Raw genomic sequence first — 25,080 nt, forward strand, 5'->3', positions numbered from 1 at the left:
ACAAAGAAACTTGATCCACTCTGTTGCTTTCTGTATAGCCTCTGAGGGGACGAGATGACCTCTTTAGTGTCTGCCTGTGAAATAGTCTCTTTTCTCTCATTCCTTATGCGAATGTGAGCAAATGGGAATGCCTATGTGTGCATGACAAACACGAGTGCACTCTGAGTGACTGCCCACTGTAGCCTGTGTGCCCAATGGGCTGTGAACCCGAGCGAAGGGAGGACAATTTCCCAGACGTCTCGGTACCTCAAGTCCTCTCCTCTCCTCCCCACACTATTTCCCTAATTACCCATCAGCCTCTATCCCCAGCATCCCTCTCTCCTTTCCCCTGTTCCTCATTTAAAATCAATCACAGCCTCCTTGACTTTATCTTCTCGATGCAGTGTTCTGATCTCCTCGCCTAACCTCTCCGCGCCTACAGAATGCAAATTCGTGATGGGGAAATTTGCGTAGAAACCCATCAGGCCGGTCCAGGAGAAATCAGCCGCTTTTATAACGAGGCGGCCGGCGGCTCCGAGCAGCAGCTGAGGCCATATGCAGATGTCTTGGAGAGACAGAGACAGAGTGAGAGAGAAAAAGAGAGCCAGGACATAAGCCTGGCTAAAAAGATAAACAGCACTGCGCTCCTCGACTGCCTTTTTAAGGCTGAACAAAAGAGTGTGGGTAATGAATCTATCAGGTTGCTGCAGTATGCAGAAATCAGAGGGCAGACTTTAAGACTCCTAGTCACAGAGGCTTTTTTTATTGAGGATGGCGAGCTCCTCCTGAGCCAAGATTATGACACAAAGGTAAGCATCCTGGAGGAAAGCGAGGTGAGAAACATGTGCAGGCTCCCAGCAGTCAAAAAAGAATTGCTCAGATGTACTTCAGCAGCTGCTGTTCTTGACGTGTTCGAGGATCTGTCCATTCTGTGGTTCAGACGATGCAGGATGCCATACCGCTTCTCAAATGAGTGTTGTTTGAGGAAAAAGATATTTAACCCTTGTCTGGTGTTCATGTTTTTGTTACTCAGTGGTCTGGTGGACCCACCGCATTATTGTTTTTTTTTTTAAATCAATACAGCCATAACAATTTATGTAAAAATACCAAATTTTTAAAATTACGTACATCATTGTGATTTAAGAAACGAATTACCTAGAGAGACCTCCTCCAGAAACAGGTGGAAATTACATTTAGGGCTGCTGTGGAAAAGAGATCATTTATGAAAGAACGACAAAACATTTTCCAATTCCCGTTTCCATTTTTCAGTGTTCAAATTCATTGTTGTTGTCAGTGATGCTTGAGCAATCCTTTGTGACTGCTAGTATGATAACTTGCTGTACCTTGGTCTCCTTCTCTGTTCTCTCTCTCTCATTTTCTGTCTGTGCAGAACGACTCATGGAGCGAGTTGTACTCCTTCGCCCTGTTCAAGGCCATGAGCCATATGCTGTGTATCGGGTACGGGCGCCAGGCCCCTGAGAGCATGTCTGATATCTGGCTCACCATGCTCAGCATGATCGTGGGAGCCACCTGTTACGCCATGTTCATCGGCCATGCCACCGCCCTCATCCAGTCCCTGGACTCTTCACGCCGCCAGTACCAGGAAAAGGTGAGTACGGTCTGGGGCGTCACACGCCCAGTTTTCTTGAAGGTGAACTGTTTAGAGCTTAAATTTGTGTTTGTCAGACTGAAAACTTTTGGATGCAATTCAGCATTGATTAGTACATGAAATCCTTATTTGGTTAGTGATAATTTGGTGACTAGGGCTGGACATTGTTCGAAACCTTTCAAAATCAATACCAAGAAGATATGTTTTTTTGAATTTTTAAGTTGCAAACAGACAACAGGTTTAAACCAGAGCTAAGTAGGAGGTGCTGGCAGTGGATGTATTTACTGACCACAACAGACTATATAATAATGAAGAAGTTCTGCTGTCAATAACATGCATATGGAATGTCATCTAGACAGCTGCTTGTTTAGTCCGGGACACTGATAAGACTGGCTACTGAGGTACTGAAATTTGGTGTTGAATGACATGGAATTTTGATATATTTGGTAGCATTGAAGTTGTGGATTTTTAAACTAAGCCCTGTTGTCACTGTCACTACATGATGGCCTTCAGTTTGGACCATAAATGTCAAAACTGTCAAAAAATAGGACAAAACACCTCTGTGATAATGCTAAATTCTGCTGCCGCCTGAACAGGATTTTGATAGTTTGTTAGCGCTAAGCTAATGCCGCTTCACATTAACATTTTTTGCTATTTGAATTCATTATCAAACAGAGACATTTGAAGCTTCCATGTTTTATCTAAAGCTTGTAACAGGAATATTAACATGTATTTTACCTCCTGGCCTAGAGCTACTGCTGTTTTCCAATTCCAACAACTGACTAATGCGTTGCTGAGCCTGTCATTGGTATTTGCAGTCAGTGACATATCTAGAACTTTCAAAAGGCCTAGAGTAGACATTTTTTTCTCCCAAAGTTGGTCCCACACATTGTAATCACATATAAAAATGTGATTGGTTGATTCCACTGGTTAGTTCCTGATTATGTTGGTGCTTAATCTGACATATAAAGCCTTCAGTTCAGGTCCTGGAGTCCTAACCAATGGGAGAGCTCGCTTGGCTGTATTTAACTAGACAGAGAAAAAATATCCTGACTGAATAATTTTCTTTTGGCTGTTTAACACTTTTGTTTCCAACCAAAACCTAACAAGAAATAAAAGTATTACTACAATACTTGCAGAGTTTAAATAAAAAAAGATCACAATGATTATATTAAATAAACGTGAACTATATTTTTATATTTCACAGTAATCAGCCCTGCTCTGACAGCCTAGAAGGCACTTAGGGTTCCCTGCTGGGAAAGAAGTTTACTACTAAGGTTGAAACATTTGCTACTCAGAAAGGATAGAAATCAACATACTATAACTTAGATTGAATTACTCTGTAAAAACAAACAAACCAAAAGAAAAACTGAGGGGGCACATGCTTGAATGGGCATGACACCTTTTGGTACGGTACTTCTTGTGCAAGGCACACCTGCAGGCGTTTCATGTGTCATCATTTGTTTGATCTAGGTGGATCAAAGACGAAGGCTATGGCCTGTTAAGCTAGGATGTGTCTGCTCAGATGGGCCGCTGATGCAACAGGGAACTCTGGGTATTCTCGCCGACCTGGCATCCCTCTCATCTGATCCGTTGCTCGCTCCTCCCACCACAGTAATTGGTGGCTCTTTGATTCTAATAGTGGCATCTGGCATTTGTTTACCGCAGTGTCCCCGCTTTGCAGCGCCTCTCCTCATGTCGCCAACTATTTGGCTTGCCGTCAGATCTCCATGTTGTTTTGTTTTGTTCTCACTTTTCGATGTACATGGACTCTTCTCTCTTCACGTTATTTTTCCTGGAGAGAGGTAATCATTGCGTTTTCTGGGTCACAGTACGACCTCAAAGAAAAGCAAGTTTCAGGAGACTGTATTTTCCAGAGAGCTGAGGCCGCCATGAAAACTGCAAAGAGTGTATGTTCTAATATTATTGGGGGCTTCTTGAGGTCAGCAGTCAGCTTGAATCAGGGAGGTGACAGTGATGGAGACATTGCAGATAAAAAGGCAAGAGATTTTCCTCTGGATTTGCTACCTAAGGAAATGGAACAAGCAACCTAGTCATCATATATGAGCTCCCACATGTCCTCGTATTGTACATATAAGGTGGAGCTGTGATTTTACACTGGAGATACTGAGTGTTAGCATTATGGATTGGACTGGCCTTTCAAGATGTGCTGCAAGCTAAGACATTGCATAGCCAGCTGGTCAAACGTGACATGCAGATTATGCTGTACGGATTCATTTGAAGGGATAACGATGTATGCATAAGCTTGACGTGGATAAGTTGGCTTGGTGTACTTCTTGAGGGATTGCTCTACACCCTATCCCAGCAAAGAGTTAGTTAGCAACAACAGACTTCCACAGACATCCTGTTATAAAGATCAGAAAAGAAAGCATATTAAAATTTGATGGTCCACTCTGGCTAAAGGCAAGCCTTGTTCATTTAATATGCGCACCTGGAGTGAGGTAAATCAAGTCATAACTAGCACACACATCATTAAGTGGATATTTAGTGGAGGGTGGGTTTCCAGACACAGATTAAGCCCAGTGTTGTGGGCTAAATTTCCCTATTAATGGGGATTGTCCATTGCAAATCCTCATTTTTATACCTGGATTAGGCTTATGCTGCGTCCGGAAACATGGCCTTCAGTCTCCTAGCAGCATAATATCACCACAACGAGAGGCTGTTTCCCAGAATCCCGCTCAGCCGCTCCAGACTGTTTGATAAAGTCTGAAATAATGATGTAACGTAGCACGGCAAAGGGCCTGTCACGAGAGCTCATCAAATCTCCCCACAGGCGACAGACATTTCTCTTTATTAATCATTATCCAGCAGAGCTGCAGAGCAGCACGCAGCCGGGGAGCCGTCTAACGCTCGGACGGTTATGGCAACTCGCGGAACGCTCTTAAGAGCCTGACAAAAGCCATTCTTTGAACAAGATAACATGTACGCTGGAGAAAGCTGCCAGTTTTGTTTCCATGATACAGAGCAAACATGCGCTAATGATTCTTGTGTTGGGGATGAATAGAGCTGAGCAAAGAGGTGGTGGTGGCGCTGGAATTATGCGCCAGAGAAAGCTAGTAATTAGGGAAACTTTGCTGATACTATAGCGGTCTACTTGTAGATAACAGCCTTTAGTTATTAATATAGCTTCAGCATGAGTAAATACAGTTGTTTACACTTTATTGTAGGGCAGTGTAGTGTTCATAAGACTACATGACATCTACATGAGCCCTTCATGACTATTTCATTGCTTATTGTTCTTAATTTTTATTTTTTTGGACCATACTGCAAGACACATGCCCCATAAAAGTAAACTGATAATCTGTATTTTCTGCTTCTCAATATCCAAGTAATCCCAAACACATTCAGTAGTGTTGAGGTCTGGTGTCTGGGGTGGTCAGTACATTGCACTGAGAACACCAGCTTGGATAGATTTGCAAATGTTCTTCTTGTTTATGTGTTACCTTTTTTTTTGTGAGAGCTTCTTGACAGCTACACATCCTTTCAGACACATAGTGTTGGGTTGGCTTCTCACAGTTGAAGGATGGATGGAAACACCTGTGGATTTTTGCAGATTTGAAGCAAGAGTGGAGCTTGATTTTCTCCTCTCTCTCAAAGATGAAAGCTTTAAATGCTGTTTATCTGATGGGAACAGTTTTGGTTTGGTGGTCTGCCATGTCTTGCATGGTTGTTAGGAGTCCAGTTTTCTTTATACCCTTAGTAATTTTTTGAACTGACTTTCCTCTTCCTTATGCAAGTGGATTATCTTATATCTTCTGTCCTGATAAAGGGATAACTTGTACATCATTTTGACTTGAAATTTAAATAAGATAGAAGAATGGTGGTCTCTGAATTTTGCATGGTGCTGTATATTAAATAACAACTATGATTATTGTGAGAAATGATTTCAAAGTTTGGAATGGCAGTGAATAAGGAGGATCAAAGAGGCGCTCATTACTGATATTGAGCACATGGCAGACGGGATGGCATTTGGACAGTGTCAGGAAGTTCATAGCAGACAGTCTGGGCACGGAAGCTTGAAGTGAGTGTTTACATTCCCAAGAGTGTTCCCACTTTGTTCTAGGTACAAACAGTATGTTCTCCACACGTCCAAACAATGCACATCTCAACACACTCACACACATACGCATACACACGTGCACACAAATACACAGAGGGCCTGTTGTACTGAGCCTCTCAGGCCAGGTTGAGCAGCAAATCAGATGCATTTTGCCCGCATGTTCTATACAAACATGGCGTACGAGCCTGAATGTGCAGTTTGTGGGTTGTGTGCCTGGAAAAACACTCTTCTGTTCCTCACGCATATACATTAGAGGGCTGGCCATGTACAAAGTGGGTGGAGATATTACATGTGCGGCTGATTACCTTTTTTGCCCCGTTTACTAAGGTTTGAGCAGCAAATGGCAGCTGGTTTTGAGTCAATTTTCTTTTTTAAAGCCAGGGATAAATTTCTTAGGGTGTCACAAAACATGTTGAGAGATTCTCTTTAGCAATGACAGCAGACGCAGCTGTTAGACAATGGCACAAACCTCAAACATGTGCTGAAAGAATGTTCAGCTTCTAAATAACACTGTGTACATTAGGGCCCAACCAATATATCACTTAGTTGATATTAGTGCCCTTTAGTTATTATCAGTATTAGCTCGTGATATTGCCAACAACGCACTGTTTATTATTATTATTATTATTGTTGAGTGCCATCAAGTCAATTCCGACTCCTGGCGGCCATATGGATAGTGTTTCTCCAGAATCCCCTGTCTTCTGTTTGGGTCTTCTGTTGTACTCGTGAATGGCTGGTTCAGGATTCTTCTGAATGTATCCATCTTGTAACTGTTCTAAGCATAATGGTCTTTTCCAATGAATTGGTTCTACTGAGAAAATGTCCAAAATAAGAGCTTCAGTTTTGTTATCTGGGCTTTGAGTGAGAGATGAGGCTTGATGTGGTTGAAGATCAGTTAAGATCTTTTTATTTGGTTGCAGCACTGCCAGCATTCAAACTCTCCACCTTCTGATGATAAGACAAAACCTTTTCTTTACAGTGGTGGTGATAGTAATCAGGGGTTGTGATGTCTACAACACAAATATAACCATTTTGTTTACTATCTAAAAGGCTCCTGTGAATTACATGTGTCTACTGAGCTTATATATGTAATGTTGTTAATGGTAAAATTTTGGTAAACTTAAAAAACACTTTCTTTGGAGTAGTTTTTTTTCTCACAACACTCTGCATGTACTCTTCCTTCCTGATCAGAGCTATTGCAAAACAATGTCTCAGGCATCAGGCAGCATATTCAAAATCATTATATAAAATAATGTGGTCCATAGATGGTCCAGTTACCTCCCACAGTCCAAAGACATGCAGTCAGGCCACTTGGACATGCTAAATTGGCCCTAGGTGTGAATGTGTGTCTGTGATTGTATATGTCTGGGTGTGTGTCCTGCGATGGACTGGTGACCTGTCCAGGGTGTTTCCTGCCTTCCGCCCAGTGAGTGCTGGGATAGGCTCCAGCTCCCCCCTGTGACCTAGAAGAATAAGCGGCTTAGATAATGTGTGCCTGTTTTGGAATTCTGCTTTGAGATTGTTGGCTTTGTTTAATTGATTTTAGGAATTGTGATATTTAGAACTATATTTCACATCAGTCAGTAAAGCACTACTTTACTAAAACATTTGAAGTATAAAATTTAAATCTAAAAAGTAAATATCAAATTATATTGAAATGATCAGTTTTTGAAATTGCTTGCTTGTTAGTCAGGCCCTAGTTTAAACTCTCAGGACCAGATGTGCATACATAAAAAGCCATGATGCAAATATACCAAAGTGTGGCCGCAGTATGCATGCACAGTGCATGTCACTGTTTTACACACCTTGCTTAGTTCATTTATTAACACTACTATCTCATCACTGATCTTTCTGATTTGACTCACAGCTCCATTGTTTCAATGTGCTTTTTAGACCCTGCGCCTCACAAGCGCAGTTAGTGCACACAGTTTTCATGATAAACTGCAGTCTTAGTAAATTTAATGTTAAATTCAGGCATTGTGAGCACATATTGAAGTCGCGTACAGGCATGCTTTGCGCTGCACCTGCACTCATACATACATCTTGGCCCAGAGTGATATACATAGCTAAAGACTATCTATAGCTGTTGGATGGTCTGCTGGCTCCAGGTTCCACTTCACCACAGTGTGTGTGTGTCTCTGCACCCCCTGTTTTCACCCAACACTGCAATGTGATGAGACAGCAGCACGCTGTCCCTTGTAGTCCCCCACTCCGTCGCCCAATCAAATTTTGGCCCTCTGCGGCTTTGTAAAGGCCAATCCTATGCCAGAGGACATCAGAGGGCTCGGACATTAGCCATTATGTAATGGCATTACTCTCTCTCAGACTGCTGGCACTGCTTCTGGAACAGCGCCCACACCATAAATGCTCATATTGCACATCTTTAGAAGGTAAAACAGCTTGCCTCAGATCAGAGTTGCTGCCATTACTCAAGAGATGTGTCTCTGTTTTACAAAGGCCAGTTGATTCTGACCATGCAGTTTTATAGTCACTTGATATCTATACAATGAGGTACTAAAATCTGTATGTCATGCACACAGTGAGTGAACTATGACAGGACGAGTAGAGTAAAGTCAAATAATATTGAAAAAATCAAGTAGATTATAATAGACATATGTCACACTTAGATATTTATGACAACAGAAGTAGTCCTAGAAGCTAAAACATTACATCATTGGCGGTGTTTGTGAATACGAATATAGACAAAATCTTGCTTTATAATCTTTATGCTGCCTCAGATGTGGAAGTTTTTTTGGCATCCTTTTTTAAGGTATGTAACCTAATTTTTCCACAAAAAACAGTGGAGCGCTTTTCATTTTCAAAGAAGCACAAGCTCATCAAGGACTGCAAGCTTTTCATCCAGAATTACTTCCATTACTACAAAGTTAGATTAAGAATCTCAAGAATCTCATGACGTTTTCCTTTTCCTAATGTTAACATTATTTTGTACAGTGTCCAGTTTTGTTAATGGCCAGGTCATTGTTCCTTTGTATGCTCACTAACTTGACAGTGTTTGAGCAGTAATATCAGTAATGCTAATGTTTATGATGGAAAACCACCAAAACACACCACAAACTGCTATATCAACCAAAGTCCTTCATGGAAAAATGGTCAATAGCCTAATAAGGAATAAAAATAAATGTGTCCTCTAAATCAGAGGCGTTATAAAGAAGTATTTTGTCTACATTCTTATTCATAAACGCCAGCACTACTGTTTTTTAAGAGTTTTGTTCAAAATAATGATTCAGTTTGCAATAATAAGGATTGTCAGCTGCATTGCAGCTGCATGGGTTGGCTAAAAATCTGTCACAGGTGAGAACCAAACATAAAAATTTGAGCTGAATTTAATTAATCACTCTTTGACAAATATGTTTGCTTGGCTCTTTAGCTGATCTAATTCACGTTTAGGCCAAAAGATGTTTGTGCTTTTGCCAATACTTTGGAAAAAGAAACTGGAGTCAAATCATTATTAAGGCAGTAACCTGCTATTTATACCAAGGAAGCAGAATATGTTTTATGTTAACAAAATCTTTGCAGGTTTTTTCTGACATAATTGAAAACAACAGTGCCAAAACTCAGATTTCAAAAGAAAACGAAGAAAAAGGTGTTCCTTGACGGGCATATAGAATTTATATAAATCTTGAGGTCAATGAACAGACTCACAAGCTGCTGTGGCTTTCACACACCCTTGTTGGGTGAGTTCAGAGTGGACTAATAATGCATTTAAAATAAGATATCACAACTGCGCCTAACACAGTCTGTAGAAAAGTCTGCTATGTTCAGACTAAAAAACGTCAATTCTTCATGGAATTACATATTTATGCAAATTTGAATGAGCAATTATTTTTTATTTGCTGAAAATTAACATATTTGAAAAAAAAGAAACATAAAATGTGGCATGTCCATAGAGCACATTTTCAGTCAGTACTTGGTAAGACTCTTCTTGACTGAAATCACAGCCTCCACACATTCAAAAAATAATAATAGGTTGTTGTGCATGCAAATCAGTTTGAGCTTTTGTTGTTTTTCTGATGTTATTCAAGTCTGGAGACAGTTAAGTCTGTTTAAAAACCTTAATCATTTATTTTTTTTGAAGTAGTTTAAGGTTGATGTTGATGTACCGTTTGAATCATTGTTTTGTTGAAATATCCAGTCTCTTTTTATCTTCAGTTTCTTCACTGGCTGACTTAGAATCCTTTCTTCCCTCTGTTCCCTGGACCACTGGCTACCACACAACCCCAATGCATAATAGATCCACCTTTATGCTTAACACTTAGCAAGGTGTTCTTTTCATCAAATGCTTCTCATTCTTCTTGCTTCTGATGACAATTCCATGTAGATAATGTTTGTCCAACAATGCTGCACAGTGGTCTGGTACATCATTCTCGTGCCAGCCAAATATTCCTGTAGGTCCTTGGCAGTGATGTGAGGGTTTTGCTTTGCATATCTGCCTAGTCTATGAGCTGCTTTTTGTTTTTCAGTGCTTTTATACAGTATTTAAAGCAATGAAAATGAAAAGCAGAAAGTGTTTAGATATCTTTTACAGTCTTCTTTTGCTTTGCATGAGTCAGTTATCTTTAGAGTCAGTTATCAACACCCTAAGAGGTTTGAAGGGTCACATCACAATTAATTACACTCTAGAAATGTCCCCTTGGTTTAAGGCTTAATGAGTCAAAAGCACCAAGAATTCTGCATAACATTTTTGCATACAGCTGTAATAGTGAATAGTAAATAAAGAAAAGAAATGAGCCTGTCAAAACACAGAATAATTTAGATTAACTAATGACAACTGTTAGAAGTCTGTCATGTAAGCATATTATCATGAATATGTAAAGATCTAAGTACAGTGTGAGACGGGTGAACAATGTCTGGGGTTGAATAGTTCTGGTTAGAGACCTCACTGGCTTATATAAGCAGGTTTGTCTCTCCAGCAGCCGAGTGAAGACGTGCATGTGCACATTAATAAGCTCCTCTCTGTCACATATAACCACAGCACTCACACACACTGAGGTCACAGGTCAATCCCTCAAAGCCTGACAGCAGCCCTCTTACTGTTTCCATAGGAGTGCTGCTTTTTTGTCACAGAAGCGCCTCCTTTAAAGGCCTAAGCTCCTTGATTTTATTTTTCTTCAAGGTAAACAGAAGCTTGATCATTTTTGATATAGCATCAGTTCAGCTGTAAACCAAACCTTGTTTTCTGTCGAGGGGCTCTGTGTAACAAAAGATCTGAAATATGAAAAAAGCACTTCATGCTTCATATGTCTTCCTCGTATATCAACACAGTGAAGTGTGTCCTGACAAGGCGGCAAGATGTTTTATTTTTTTGTGCACCATTGTGTGAACTTTTCACAATGAATGAAATGGAAATGGTTCATAGTTACTTTATAATATCTTATAACATGGATGTTTTTCACACTCCAATGTATTTACCTTTTAAGTACAGGGTTTTGTTGCGATAGGATTGATATGTGGAGACCTACACCACAGATTGGCACTCAGCAGAACAAGAATGAAGAAGCTTGAAAAGATCTTCAAATGCAACGATTTGTCTCTACAGACAAAGATCGGAATTGTCCAGGTGGTGGTCTTCTCTTTGGTTCTTTATGGATGTAAAAGCTGGACTATAAATAATAGACACAGGAAAAATATTGATTGTTGGCAAAGACTTCTGAGAGAATCTTGGATGGCAAAGAAAACAAATGAATGGATCCTTGACCAAATTAAGCCTCACGTCTCAGTTGAAGCCTAGATAACCAGACTGAAGCTTTTATTTTGGATATATTCTGACAAGAACCAATTAATTGGAAAAGAGCATTATGCTTGGAATAGCTGAAGGTAAAAAAGGAACATCCAACAAGATGGATGGATACAGTAAGAGGAATCATGAACCAGCCATTTAGAAGCCCTAAGACCCAAACAGAAGACAAGATATTCCAGAGAAGCACTACCCATTTGGTCACCATGAGTCTGAACCAATATGACAGTAATACATGATAGTAATAATAATCATAATAATGATAATAATAATGATAATATGGGGCTAGATGTGAGATGGTGAGTGTTAGTGGCGATCAGTGACTGCTAGATATAGGCCTTCAGTTCAGGCTGTAAATGTCAACACTCTAGTTATGTGTTATGAGTAAGCTAATGGCAGCATTGGCACATGAACATTTATTGGCCATTCTAGATTAATCACGGACATAGGTTGGTAAAAGATATTTCACGTTTTATTTGAAGCATGTTGCAGATATATCATATACATTGTAGCAGTTTTATAGTGAAGGAAAGAGCAATGGTGTAGAGCTGACCCTGTTTTCCATTGAAACCTGGTTAAATTGACACTCCTGTTCACAGTCAGTGACGTATGTAGAACTTTCAGAAGTTAAAAAGTTAAGAAGAGCCATTTTGTCTTTTCAACAAAAATCAAACCACCTTGGGAGCCACAACATTTTATATCCATTTTACTATCTTGCCTGTAAATATGTCTCAGTACCTGCTAATGTCCTTGTATAGGCTAAAATAATATAATATTAACGAAAACGCAGACTTACTTTGCTCTGCTTTAAGCTTTAGCACAACTGTAGCTGCTTTTCTCGCATCTCCGGCAGGAAACAAAAGTAGAATAGTTTCTTGTAAAATGTCTCTCGATGTTTGATTTTTTTACAAGGCTGAAGTCGCTTCTCATTCACCAGCTTCTTGCTAGAATTTTCCCGTTCCACCTTAAATGGTGCCTGATGTGCCAGAATGTAACTGCTGCACCATTTAAGGTGGAATAGGAAAATTCAAACAAGAAGCTGGCTTCAGCCTCACAACTTTTTAGTGTTTGAGAGTTTCTCATTGTGGAATAAACCAGCTAAAATGCTTGAGTCCATTCGTCTCCAAATCATCAATGTCCATCATAAATCTTTCTCTTTGCCTTTACATTATATACTAGCTAGGCGAAATTGTTTTCTGCGTTTCAGGGTTAAAGGTTGGTGAATTAGCAGTTGTAGACTACATTAAGATGATTTATTGTTAAAACTGTGTTAGAATGATCAGCAGAGCTTTATTTAACTACAAAGGAGGATTATTTTATTTTATTTTTACCTAAAAATCTAATTCTGCTGTGGAGCCACAACAGGGCAGTAAAAGAGTCATACGTTGCTGACCCCTGACCTAGAGGGATGTTTTTTTTTTTTCTCATGAAATTGGTTCCACCCATTGGAAATCACAACCTCACTTGCTGATTCCACTGTCAGGCTCTGATTATGTTGATGGTTAATCTAATGCATTAGGCCTTCAGTCCAGCTCCTGAAGTCCTAACCAATGGGAGAGCTCACTTGGCTGTATCTAGTGGAGAAAAAAAATCCTGAATGGATAATTTTCTGTTTGACATATCATGAATTTGCCCTTGTGTTTTCAGCCAAATCTTCCCAATGACATAAGAGTTCTATTAGAATATAACTACGACTTACTAATTACTGATTACTATTACAAGCTTGCATTTTTAGTTTGCAGATTTCATTAGGCCTTCTCTGAAAGCCTAGAAAACAAAGGGGTCCCTCTAGTTGGTGTGTGGCAGGTTTGTGTTTTTAACAGCTTGTTACTTGGTGAAATGACCCCTCTGGCAAGTAGTGTGGGCTTTTTTTAAGTCCTTTAATAAAGGCATGAAATGACACCATAAAATGACACTTAAAAGTCATGAAGAGTGCAAGACACCAACTATAATACAGTAACGCATCACTAGACCTTTGGGCAAATGTCTTACTTCCATACCACCTACATTTTCATCGTAGTGATTTCAAACTGACAAAGCTTATAAAAATATGTCCTGTCTACTCTTTGTTGTTTGTGTAGATGTTTTATTTTCCTCCAGATTTTCATTCTTTGGAACTGATAAGCCTTTCCAGTCTGAAAGAAGGAAGAGAGAAAGAAAAGGAACGTAGAGCGGAAAGGGAAATGGTAATGAAGATGCTGTGGGTGTTGCGGCAGATGTGGAGGAGGTTGTCATGGCGATGTTTAGCCGTTCGGGCACGGTGGCGGTCGGCAGGGCTTTTGAAGGTCACACCTCGTCCTCATTTTTGAGCGATTAGATATAACAAACGCGCTCTCGAGGGCCGTGCTTGCTGCGGCCCACCTTTTTCTCTCGCTACAGTGCAGCTGACGATTCTGGTTGTTTTTGAACAACTTTAATGGACCGCAATATCAAGAAATGCAGTGCGTGTAACTTGGCCTTTTACCCACTCTGTTACAATCAGCAACTATATGTGCGCTCATGGAGTGTGCATTATAGAGAAGCGCAAACAGATACACCCACGCATACACACACAGCCCCCCCACACAGACACACAGGGTATTACTCATCATCCCCTCTGGCAGAGAGAGCTGATGTTCAGAGGTGAAATAATGGAAATCCCTATTATAAAACAATTTCATGAAACCTTTTGTTTCTGTAATCCGCATCAAATCCTAATCTAATTAAATCTTAATTAATTACAATTGGATAAGAGCTTTGTCTGAGGGAAATAAGCCAAGAGGCTTCCAAAATGCCCTTCTTCCTTATCCACACGCACTCCTGCCCCGGCCCATCTGCTAATCCTGCAGCTAGGCTCAGAAAAGGAGAAAAAGTCATGACTCTTGTTCTGCTCAACAGAATCAGTAACAATGAAAGCTGCATTTCAAAAGCTAGACTGCAGTCTGGGTGGGTTTCTACACCGCTAACCATCGAAAAGCTCTCCTAATGAGAAGGATTCGTCAAATACAGCCTACATTCTGACACTTTTCGAGGACGCTACAGGAATATCCTTCAATTTCTTGTGTTGCCCATGAAACCAGCTACTACACATTGTTTAAAGAGCCAGTAATATGAATTGTAATATATACAGTACACTGTTACTGTTTCTTTAGTTGTGGATCTTTTTAAGTAGCTGTTGATGGAATGCAGGGTATTAAATACATCCGCATTCAGTGAGATTTTTGTTTGCAGAGCAGCGTTTAATTCTAGATTAATGTTTTCATGCCAGTGTGAATTTCTCAAAGCTTATTATTATTCACATCAATAGAATTTTCTCTATTAAAAATTTCATGCACCTTCTGTTGATGTGACCAAAAGTTGACATTTTCCCTCAGTGTCGCTAAATTCTCTGAAAGATAAGGTCGTTTAGCAGTCAAAATGCAAACTTTACATACATGCTACAAATAAGCGAACGTTCCTGAGCATTAAAATGACGTCACATGAAAAGAATTAATGTACTGTTAAGCTTCAACACTATTATATATACCAACACCAGCTACTCAAACTGCAGCCTTAGGCTGGCTTTATATGGGGAAACTTCCATGCAACTAGTTGCATGTTGTGTGTTGCCCATAACATAATTTCTGTGCAACTTGGCAGTTGCAGGCAATTCAAATCAATTAAAAAGCAGCAAAGTTGCGCACAACACATTTAGTGTCTCTACTAAGTAGCTATATTAGCAATTCATATTTTTACACTGTATCATTCTCACTATTAAGTCATCCGTAAGGTGTAATTTACAGTATTTTTGGATATTTTTCCCATCTACCTGGGGTTTGTTACTATATATTCAAGTTTTTATCTGTTCTTTATATAATAAATCTTTGATAGCAAATATATACATAGCCATTACAGTTAGAGCCTACTTGATGTCTCGCTTATCCTGTCCATCATGGGCCGTGTCTCAGTTTCCTATTCTTTAATCATTTTCACCCCTCAGATGCCAAAATAATCTAAGCTCTGTGTAAAATTAGGGGGCATCAAAAGATCAGAAAATGAATCTAGCTATGTAGACTGCGATGACAGCAGCCTAGAAGGGAAGTTGTTAGCTGTTAAACCAGGTGGCTACAAACAGTTTAGCATTGAGAAACTCTTGTTTGTTAGTTGTCAAGGCTTATGACAGTAGGTTTTCACATCAGGTAAGTAACATAACTGAGATGCCTCAGATGAGCTAAAGAGCTAAAACTACAGCTAACCGGTAACACTGGATGCTGATGGAGACTTGTTGTGTCATCATGTTGATGTGCCAACATGTTAATTTGTCAGAGAACAATATTTTAACCATGTAAAAGCCACGCTTTGAAGTCTCTGCCTTCTCAGAAATGTTCTTAACAGCACATTCTCGAAATCTGAAGTTGATTTTTGGCATTGAAACACACAGAAAACCAAGGCTGTTGATACAGAATGTAAATCAAATGTCAGTGTAATTTCTTCCTGAACTCTTTATGTCATTAAACATGTAATTGTGCAGTTATATTTAAAAAACAGAGAAACATGAGAATTTTAGTGAGTAAGAAGTCTCGACTTCTAAAGATTCATTTATTTAATCAAAAGCGATACTCTACTGCAGTGACGCTGAGCCCCAGCTTCAAACACAAGCAGGTCCAGCTAGTTTCAACAAGCTGGAGAAAGTCTGAGTAATTTACTGTTTGTCTCTCTCAATCAGCGTTTCCTTCTCTTCTCTGCTTCACTCAATCAGGCCTGAGATAAGAACAGGGGTTCGGCCGGAGAGTCAAACGCAATTACCTGGACTCTGTTACAATTACTGCTTGAGCCTCTTTTAAAACATTTCGTGACAAAGTGCATGTTAGACTTTGCTAAAAGAACTTCAGGGAACCTTTCAGTTCGGAGGCTCTTCTCTCTTTTCTCATTTTCTCCTGTTTTCCTCTTTTTTGCTTCTCTTTTTCTCTCTTCTCCTAACCAGTCTCTCCTCTCTTTAACTCTCTGTTCGTCTCTTCTCTTCCTCTCTTTTCTACTTTACTATTTTCTCCTCTTTTCCTCCTCCCTTTTCTCACGTTCACTTCTCTTACCCTCTTTCCTCCTATACTTTTCCTCCTCTCCCTCCCTTCCTCTCCTCTCCTCTTTCCCTTACTTCCTTTCTTCCCTTCTTCTCTCTGTGACTCACTCATTTAGTGGCTCAAACTAAGCATAAAACTCCTTAAGGCGAGAGAGAGAGAGAGAGAGAGAAAGAGAGGAATCTGAGGGAACATGGTGGGTTCATGCTAGAAGCTTTGTCTGATATGCCAGTGATACTGTGTATTGTTTTTGTTGTCGTTGCTTAATTGCTTGCTTTCACTAACTCCTAAAAAGTCTAAAAGTCTAGGCTTAATATTCAGTATAACTGAATATATATATATATATATATATATATATATATATATATATATATATATTGGATATCTTGGATATATTGTTGGATATCAAGAGTCTTTGAGAAAAGTGGATGTATAATGGAAAACACATTTTTCTTTCTCTAATACGGGTAGCATTAATCATAATATACATTCATATTTACTGTGTCTCTCACACTCATAGCATTGAGTTCTCTTCTCTTGGCCATTTTGCCTGAAAATCAAATAAATAAAGGGTGGTCTCTGAATTTTTGCACAGTACTGTAGTTCAGTTCTACCAACATAGTCCCATATAATTTGCCCTGCTTCTGGTGATGCTGTACAGTATATTGGGGTATTAACAACTGTGATAACTAGGCAGGTTCAGAGAGCTTTTAGACCGAGCCTAAACCTATTCCATATACTCTGCTTTGTGCACAGAGAACTACGAATGGCATCAAACTCAAGGCCAAGCACATCAGATTATGCAAGAGGTTATTTTAAAGCTTAACCACTGCAATCACTACAGCCATGTTACAGATAATCCCCTTTATCCTTCCAACAAAACATCTTTACAGTAATTCTATCTAGCTGTAACCTTTAGCTGTATGATAACATCAGTGCATACTTTATTGACTACGCGCTACTACTGTGTAGTAGAAATCAATTTTACCATCAGTTTGGGGGTATTTTTATGGAAAGCTGACCTTTGGCAGTGTGTAGGAGTGACGCATGGATGTCATGATTGTCTGTGACTCCAGGACAGTACAGGACGATATCACTCTGCATCTAGTAGCAGTCCAGTGACAGGTACATGTGCTTCCTCTTGACGGCTACTCATATGAAGCATTTGACCTATAAGAAAACTTGACATTCTTCCACCTATGGTTCGCAGGGCTCAGCTTTGAACAGGGTTCTGTTCTAGAGTGGTGAAAGAAAATAAAGTACCCACACGTGATGGCTTTGCTTTCAGTTTTACTGTCATTTTTTGAAACTTTATAAGTCTTCTTTCTAGTTTTGGTTTTGGTTCTTTATTTAAAATACTTAAATACTTTTAATAGACAATACTTTAATACTTGATATAGACAATTAAAGTAATTTAATAAACTTTACTTTTTTTGCTCAAGCTTTTAAAACAACCTCTTGTATATATAAACAGATTATTATTATTAATTCATTTCAAATTAAACTCTGCAAACACACTCTAAAGACATTCCAACAAACCTCAGCATTGTTAAACACTTGAAAGCTTAGATTTCTGATGGGTACTGAGATCACATCACACCTTGTTCTTCAAAGTCAACCTGGTTAGACTTTCATATCATCACTGTCACTCAACAACTTTGTATCTCCATTTTTGTCATTTTTCATTTTTTTTACTGCAGTTTCATGACGAATGACCAGTAGAAATAGCCTAAAATTACTTGTTAATTGTTAAACTTCTATTACTAGAATGTGTTTCCTTCTCCTGTAGAGTAGCCATTTTGGAGGTACGAGGTTTTGTCCTGACAGCGACGATATGCTATATAATATGCTATATATAGGTCAGAGAACACCCATCTAAACAGTACTTTATCTTTGAGAGAGAGGAGAAAATCAGGCTTCACTCTTGCTTGAGATCTGACAAAATTCACAGGTGTTCCTGTCCATCCTTCCACTGTGAGAAGACAACTCAGCACTATGGGTCTGAAAGGATGTGTAGCTGCCAAGAAGCCTCACTGAGAAAAGGAAAATTTGCAAATCAAACAGAGGGAGCTGCTGGTGTTCTCAGAATAATGGACTGACTACCCCAGAGTCCCGACCTCAACATTATTGATTGTGTGTAGGATTACTTGGATCATGAGAAGCAGAAAATGCAACCAACTTCTAAGACTGAACTGTATGTACTGTATGCACGAGCGTTTTTAACACTTTTGATTAAATTTGGGATCACTGCTCTCCCTCTATATATATATATATATATATATGAGAGCATTGTGTGAAGTATCTGCATACACTTTGAATTCATATGGTAACAAGCAATTTAACTACTTTTATTCTACTCAAATAAATACTTTGAAGAAAACAAACATAGGTTAGATGAACAAAAACAAAATTTTACACCAGTTCAAACCTCAAAAATGCTTCAGATAAACTTTTGCCCAGTTCCACTTTTTACAGAGCAGTATGGCATATTAAGTCTTTCTCCGAGGCATATAGTCAGAGTACACTAGCAAATGGTAGGTGTTTAACTATTCAGTAGGGTAACAGAAATAGAAAAACACTTTCTTCATTTGCGTTTGTCTGCTTTGCCAACGTCAGAATCTCACATGTTTTAGAGTCTACCACATCCACCATAAATAACCCACTCTGATGCCTTCTAAAATAGCACCAAAGCCCATACAGGAAAGCAGCGTTGTCTTTTTAATTATGTAGCTTTACCTGTATGTAATGATCATCAGCAGCAGGCTTCTTGCCCCAGTGAACATTAGGTGGAAAATGACAAGCTGTTGCTCTGACATTCAGAAGTGATGTTTCCTATGAAATGTACATCTGATAAACCTTCATGCTGTGTTTCTGTTTTCTTTTTGTTCTCCTCAGTACAAACAAGTGGAACAGTACATGTCCTTTCACAAACTTCCAGCGGACTTCCGGCAGAAGATTCACGATTACTATGAGCACAGATACCAAGGCAAGATGTTTGATGAGGAGAGTATTTTGGAGGAGCTAAATGAGCCACTGAGAGAGGTAAAATTCTACATTCATCATTCAGATAATTAGAAGGTCTAACTAGTAGAAATTACCTTTTTAATGTAATGATCGCTTTCTAATGGAAGTTATTTCTGCTGCTATAAATGTATTCAACGGTCAGAAATGAACACCTGCTACCCTTTAGAATTTATGATGATTGAAGCAATAAAAATGGCCCAAAAATCCTTGGAATAAAATCTTTTTACATTAACCTACATTTACGCCTGTACAGTTATCATTTCAGAGATATGAGGTTTTGGTATAACAGCAGTTATTTTTATACCACTGACCAAATAAATATCCTGCTTGGATGATAAAGTTGAATTTGCCTCTGTCTGACTTTACCTCAACCAACTAATTTTGCACAACAATGACTCTCCCTTTCAGGAAATTGTCAACTTCAACTGCCGCAAGCTGGTGGCCTCCATGCCGCTGTTCGCCAATGCTGACCCCAACTTTTGTCACAGCCATGTTGACGAAGCTCCGCTTTGAGGTCTTCCAGCCAGGGGATTATATCATTCGGGAAGGAACCATCGGCAAAAAGATGTACTTCATCCAGCACGGGGTTGTGAGCGTCCTTACCAAAGGCAACATAGGCATGAAATTATCTGATGGATCTTACTTTGGAGGTAAAGACTAGGAGAACTCACATTTTAGTTTCATAGTAGTTACTGAATAAGTTTTAATTAAATCCTAATTAAAATTAACTTAAAGGGGCCCTCCAGCCAAAATTAAAAATATAACCATCGCTTCCTCTGTTGTTAACATGCCATACTCATCTCCCACAGTGGTAAAATAGTCTCGTACTTTTTTCTGGTTTAAAGACTAGGCACACTCCCTTCTTATGATGTTTCTTGAAAGTAGGAAGAACTTTTGAAAAACTACAACTACTTTGGGACAGACACTTTATTCCCACAGAAGGATGCTAGCTACTGCTAGGAAACCGATTATCATGTTTCTGTTAGCCTCTACATCAGTGCCTTATTTTAACACCGTGGGGGGAATTTCAAATGGTTTTATGAGGTATGTGTGTAATGCAGGCTGGGAATTGTAGTAAGTGAACACTAATGGACAAAAACAAAAAACACACACAAAATAGTGAATTCTGTGCTGTATTGACCTGCAGAATATTACATAATATGACAAATAATATAGTAAACACTTGTTTGGGGCCCTTTGAATACCCCTTTAATAACAAACCTGCAATTCAAAGGGGTTTAGTTCGCAAAATAGCTAGTGGTTTGGCTGACAGCATGACTGAGATAAAAATAGCCAGATTGTTAGAAAGTTCTAATTATATATTTAGTGCCTGTAGTACTGACTTGGAGACTATCATCTTCTTGTTATTTCATATTTTCTGGCTCAGTGAAAATAAGATTAGAGCTTTGGTAAGCTTCAAAAGACAATAACTGTTTTGACTGTCACATCTTGCCTTGGTTCCCACCTCCACTTTTTCTGAACTGTGCACAGTACACCAATAATGAGACGGAGAGAAAAACAACGCTGACATTTCCACATGACTCCTTAGTATTTCCCTCCGGCGAGCTTTGTCCCACTTTAAGGGGCCATTCCTCCACGCACATTTGGTGGGGTCTGCGCTGTTGATCCAGAAAACAGCTTTTCCAGAGTGTTTAGGGCACAGCCCGAGAAGGGGCAGGAGTTCACTACGGCTGTGAATGGGCTAGCAGCCAGGGGTGCCAAAGCAAGGCCACAGATACAAAGCGCTCAAGGCCGATTAATAACACCTAATTAGTCCAGCCGGATGGCGATGACAGCGCAATTTGTAATGTCAGCCGTGGAGATTCCCCTATTCAAAAAACCATCGGAGCATTAGGTAGCCAACCTTTACAATGCATCACCGAGTAGGACTTAATTAGGATGCCAGCCTAATTTTCCATGGCTCTCCTTTAATTACAATGTCTTGCCTGTACTTCAAACAAAACAATCTGATAGTTTCACTTTCTCAGGGGACACCTTTAAACCTTTTTCACAGTACCCAGAAATGCTGTTTACTCCTGTTTCGGAGAAGATCCATGAAACTATCTATTTCTCTCAATAACTTTGAAGGAATATATTTTGATAGTAATCTGTATGAACTAGATATCCATCTTCTTGGATGAGCAAGTAAGTCAACATTTATAAAAGTGTTTTTATTTTCATAGTTGTACATCATTTCTCAGGAAAACCTGCTGGCTATTTTATCTCAGCACAGCCACCTTCGTGGAAAGGAGTGCACTGTTTTCACAGCAAGAGAATCGCTCCAATTTCATCCCTCATTGCTCACTAGCAGCCCAACACAGAGTCACATTTCACACACAGAGAGCCGACAGTGTCCTAGTTAATCTGAGAACAGAAAAAGTATTTTATTTCATTATATTAATAACATAAATAGCCATAGGGGGCCTGCAGAAAGAAGTTAAAACTGAAATACCAAGGAAACACATTTAAGAGGGTGAAACATGAACTTAAAACATGCACACTTCAGAATAGCCTTAATTAACCGCACTCTGTTCAGAGATAAATGTGAAGCAAGCTTGAGTAAGAAAGCTTCACACATGGTAGTTTCCTTCTATAGGCAACAAGCATCATTAATCTCCTCAACTGAGCTGTAAATATCACATCTGATGGACAGACACATGCACACATACACACACACACATGCGTGGCCTCATGCAGATGTTCAAGGTCATATGTTAATATTCCCCTCTGGCAGTCCTTCTTATTATTTTCCATAGAATGAAGGGCTTTGTAGCAATGTAAAGCACTTGATCTGGCTCTCTGGTTCTAAGCCGGCGTAACACGCAAGGTGTTCAGCTTTAAGTGAATTTGATGGCACATGACCCTCAACTTAACATTACATGTAAACAGTCTTAGGATTTTCTGTCCTGTGTATTTACAGTACTATGCAAAAATTAGAGGTCTTCCCTCACTTTTTTAATTTCCAGTCAAAACAGCCAACAATTATTCATTTTTCAGTGTCAGAAAAAAAACACAAAACACATATTTAAGAGAAAATTATACAAAAGCCTGAATAACTAAATATAATCTTCTTTTTTTCTAACCCAGTATTAAATGTGTCCATTTGTTACCCTTATTACAACTTCCGCTCTTTTTGGGAAACTTGCTTTCAGTTTTCATAGAAATCTACAGGGATATTTTTCCACACCTCCAAAGTTCAGTTTTAGAAATTGGTTGTATTTTCTGCTTCTCACAGTTCAAGTAACCCCAGTTCAAGCTCATTGAATAATCTTCAGGTGTGGACACTGAGGTGGACAGTCCATTGTTCTGAGAACACCAGAAGCTCTTTGATTGTCTTTTTTGTCCATTTCTTTTTCTCACTAAGAGCTTCCAGCAAAATACCGTTTTCAGTTTTTCTGTGTTCATTCCTCAAACTAGTTCGGAGCTGAATTTAATATGAATTATTTCTCACTTTGTACTTCATTGAAACAGGCCAATTGTGCAGATTTTAAATTTTCAATAGATACTACAAATTTCTAAGTATTCATAAGTTGAAAAACATATTTTACTATGATTTGAATTTGATGAAATTATTATTTCTGCATAGAGTCCTTCTTTTGTTTTTTTGTTGTTATTCTGACATGGAAACAAACAGGAAAAAGTCAGAAGTGCAGACTCTGTTACTCATAGTGATACAGAAAGTAAATAGAATGTAAACATAATTCATTGTGCAACTTACAGCGGAATTAAATATGCTTTTATATACTTACATTTGAATAGTACATCAAAAGTAAAATCATTACTTCTGCGGGTTAATACATGGTGCTGTTCTTCTTAAGATCCTGGCAACCATACGCATGGGTCCTTCCAAGAAAGTTCCACTAATTAATAAAGATACAGTCATGATCTATAATCAAATGTTTATTCAGCTTGACAACTTACATCCACAGAAGACTTTGTTCCCTCCAAAGACTTTTGCTAGCAGCAGTAACATCAACTTCAATGACAGTGAGCTGTGCCAGCGCTCACTTTGAAGCAGGGCCACATCTCCGGCTGTGTGGATTCCACTTGTAGAGCGTCCTCTTGACTGTGTGATAATTGAGCTGGCTCTTCTCAGCACAGTGTATCGCCTCCCTGACCTTGCCTGCTCTCAGGGAGAACAAAGGTACCAGAGCAGCAGGGTCGGTTCTGATCATTTGAGAGCCCAAAGCGACATCCTTCGCCCACCTAAACTGTATTATTTTGTGTGCAAGAACGAAGAGGACTTAATCGCTTGTTGATTTGATCATGAGAAAAGTTTAATAAATGCTAATATAAAGACAATAAAATGTTCCAAACATCTAAGGACCACTTTTAAAATAAGATATATTGGCTTTTTAATATTCAGAGTGTAACAAACATAGGGATGTTTTCTGTAATAATATACTTACAGCGAGAAGCAGCCCTGAGGAGCAGGCTAGAGTAAGGCAACAGCATCTCCAGAGGTGTGTAGGTCTGTAACCCCTACAGGGATTGGCTACTCTGATGCTGAAGATAATGAGATGTATTAATTAATGTGCAGCAGAAAAACAGGCTGTTATATGCCAGTGTAAGGGCATTCTGGAGCCTATTTCTGTAAAGTAGCATTAAGATCTTAATTACTAGAGACTGTGATCAAAGTGATGCTTGCTGTAGCATTTTATGATGCTGGGAAACTAACCCTTTAATGTTATTTTAAGCTCTGCAGAACTGGAATTGCTTATCCAGTTTATGAACACAAATTTGAAGCTGTCTAAGCAGTGTACATACACTGTACACACTGTACATACATGTACAGACAAATTCACACCAAAAAATATATAATTATAAAAGGATAAGGCTTTAGGTTGCATTCTTGCTCTGCTATACGTGTACAGTACTATTCAAAATATCATATACAGATTGTAATATTACAATTATACAATGAAACAAATAAAAGTTCTTGTCAGGTTTTCCACTTCAAAACTCGATCACCACTTTTAAAATGCAACGCATTCTGATTACATCATTCTTAATGCTCACTCTGAATTATCAGCATCATATTAAAATAATTTAATAATGTAACTGCAACAAAATTTGTTTTATATGTAGAAAACAGTAATTCCAAGGTCATGAATGATGATTGCAAACTTTTGAACAGTAGTGTATCTATAAACAGTGATGTGATGTATGGTTATTGTTGTGATTTGGTGTAGACCTGTAACATGATCTGTCCCTCTTTTTTGATTTCTCTGGCTCTATCAGAGATTTGTCTGCTAACACGTGGGAGGCGCACGGCCAGTGTGCGAGCAGACACCTACTGCCGCCTCTATTCACTGTCTGTGGACAACTTCAATGAAGTCCTGGAGGAGTATCCCATGATGAGGAGAGCCTTCGAGACGGTGGCCATTGACAGACTCGATCGGATAGGTAAGATAGGTGCAAATGTGTGTCTGTCTGTCTGTCTAACTAGCTGAAAAACCTTTACTTAATCCCTTTATTTTTAAAAATGACAGACAAATATGTGTTTATCAGTATTGTGTAGGTTCTCATTTAGCCTTCATGACCACCTCACTTTCCTGAAGTTTTTTAATGATCTAAACTGCTTCACTGCATTCTTCAC

The 25,080-nt window shown here is 39.1% G+C and overlaps 1 protein-coding gene across 1 annotated transcript in view; it reads left to right on the forward strand.

The window, feature by feature from the left end:
- hcn2b (hyperpolarization activated cyclic nucleotide-gated potassium channel 2b) overlaps positions 1-25,080 on the forward strand; it is a 55,056-nt gene that overhangs the window by 22,872 nt on the left and 7,104 nt on the right. Inside the window, 5 exon segments of the mRNA XM_036587180.1 lie at positions 1,370-1,588; positions 19,353-19,499; positions 19,890-19,958; positions 19,960-20,131; positions 24,723-24,887. Coding sequence (XP_036443073.1) covers positions 1,370-1,588; positions 19,353-19,499; positions 19,890-19,958; positions 19,960-20,131; positions 24,723-24,887 — 772 coding nt within the window.

This window comes from Colossoma macropomum, unplaced genomic scaffold (assembly GCF_904425465.1).
Source record: "Colossoma macropomum unplaced genomic scaffold, Colossoma_macropomum, whole genome shotgun sequence".
NCBI classification, from domain to species: Eukaryota; Metazoa; Chordata; class Actinopteri; order Characiformes; family Serrasalmidae; genus Colossoma; species Colossoma macropomum.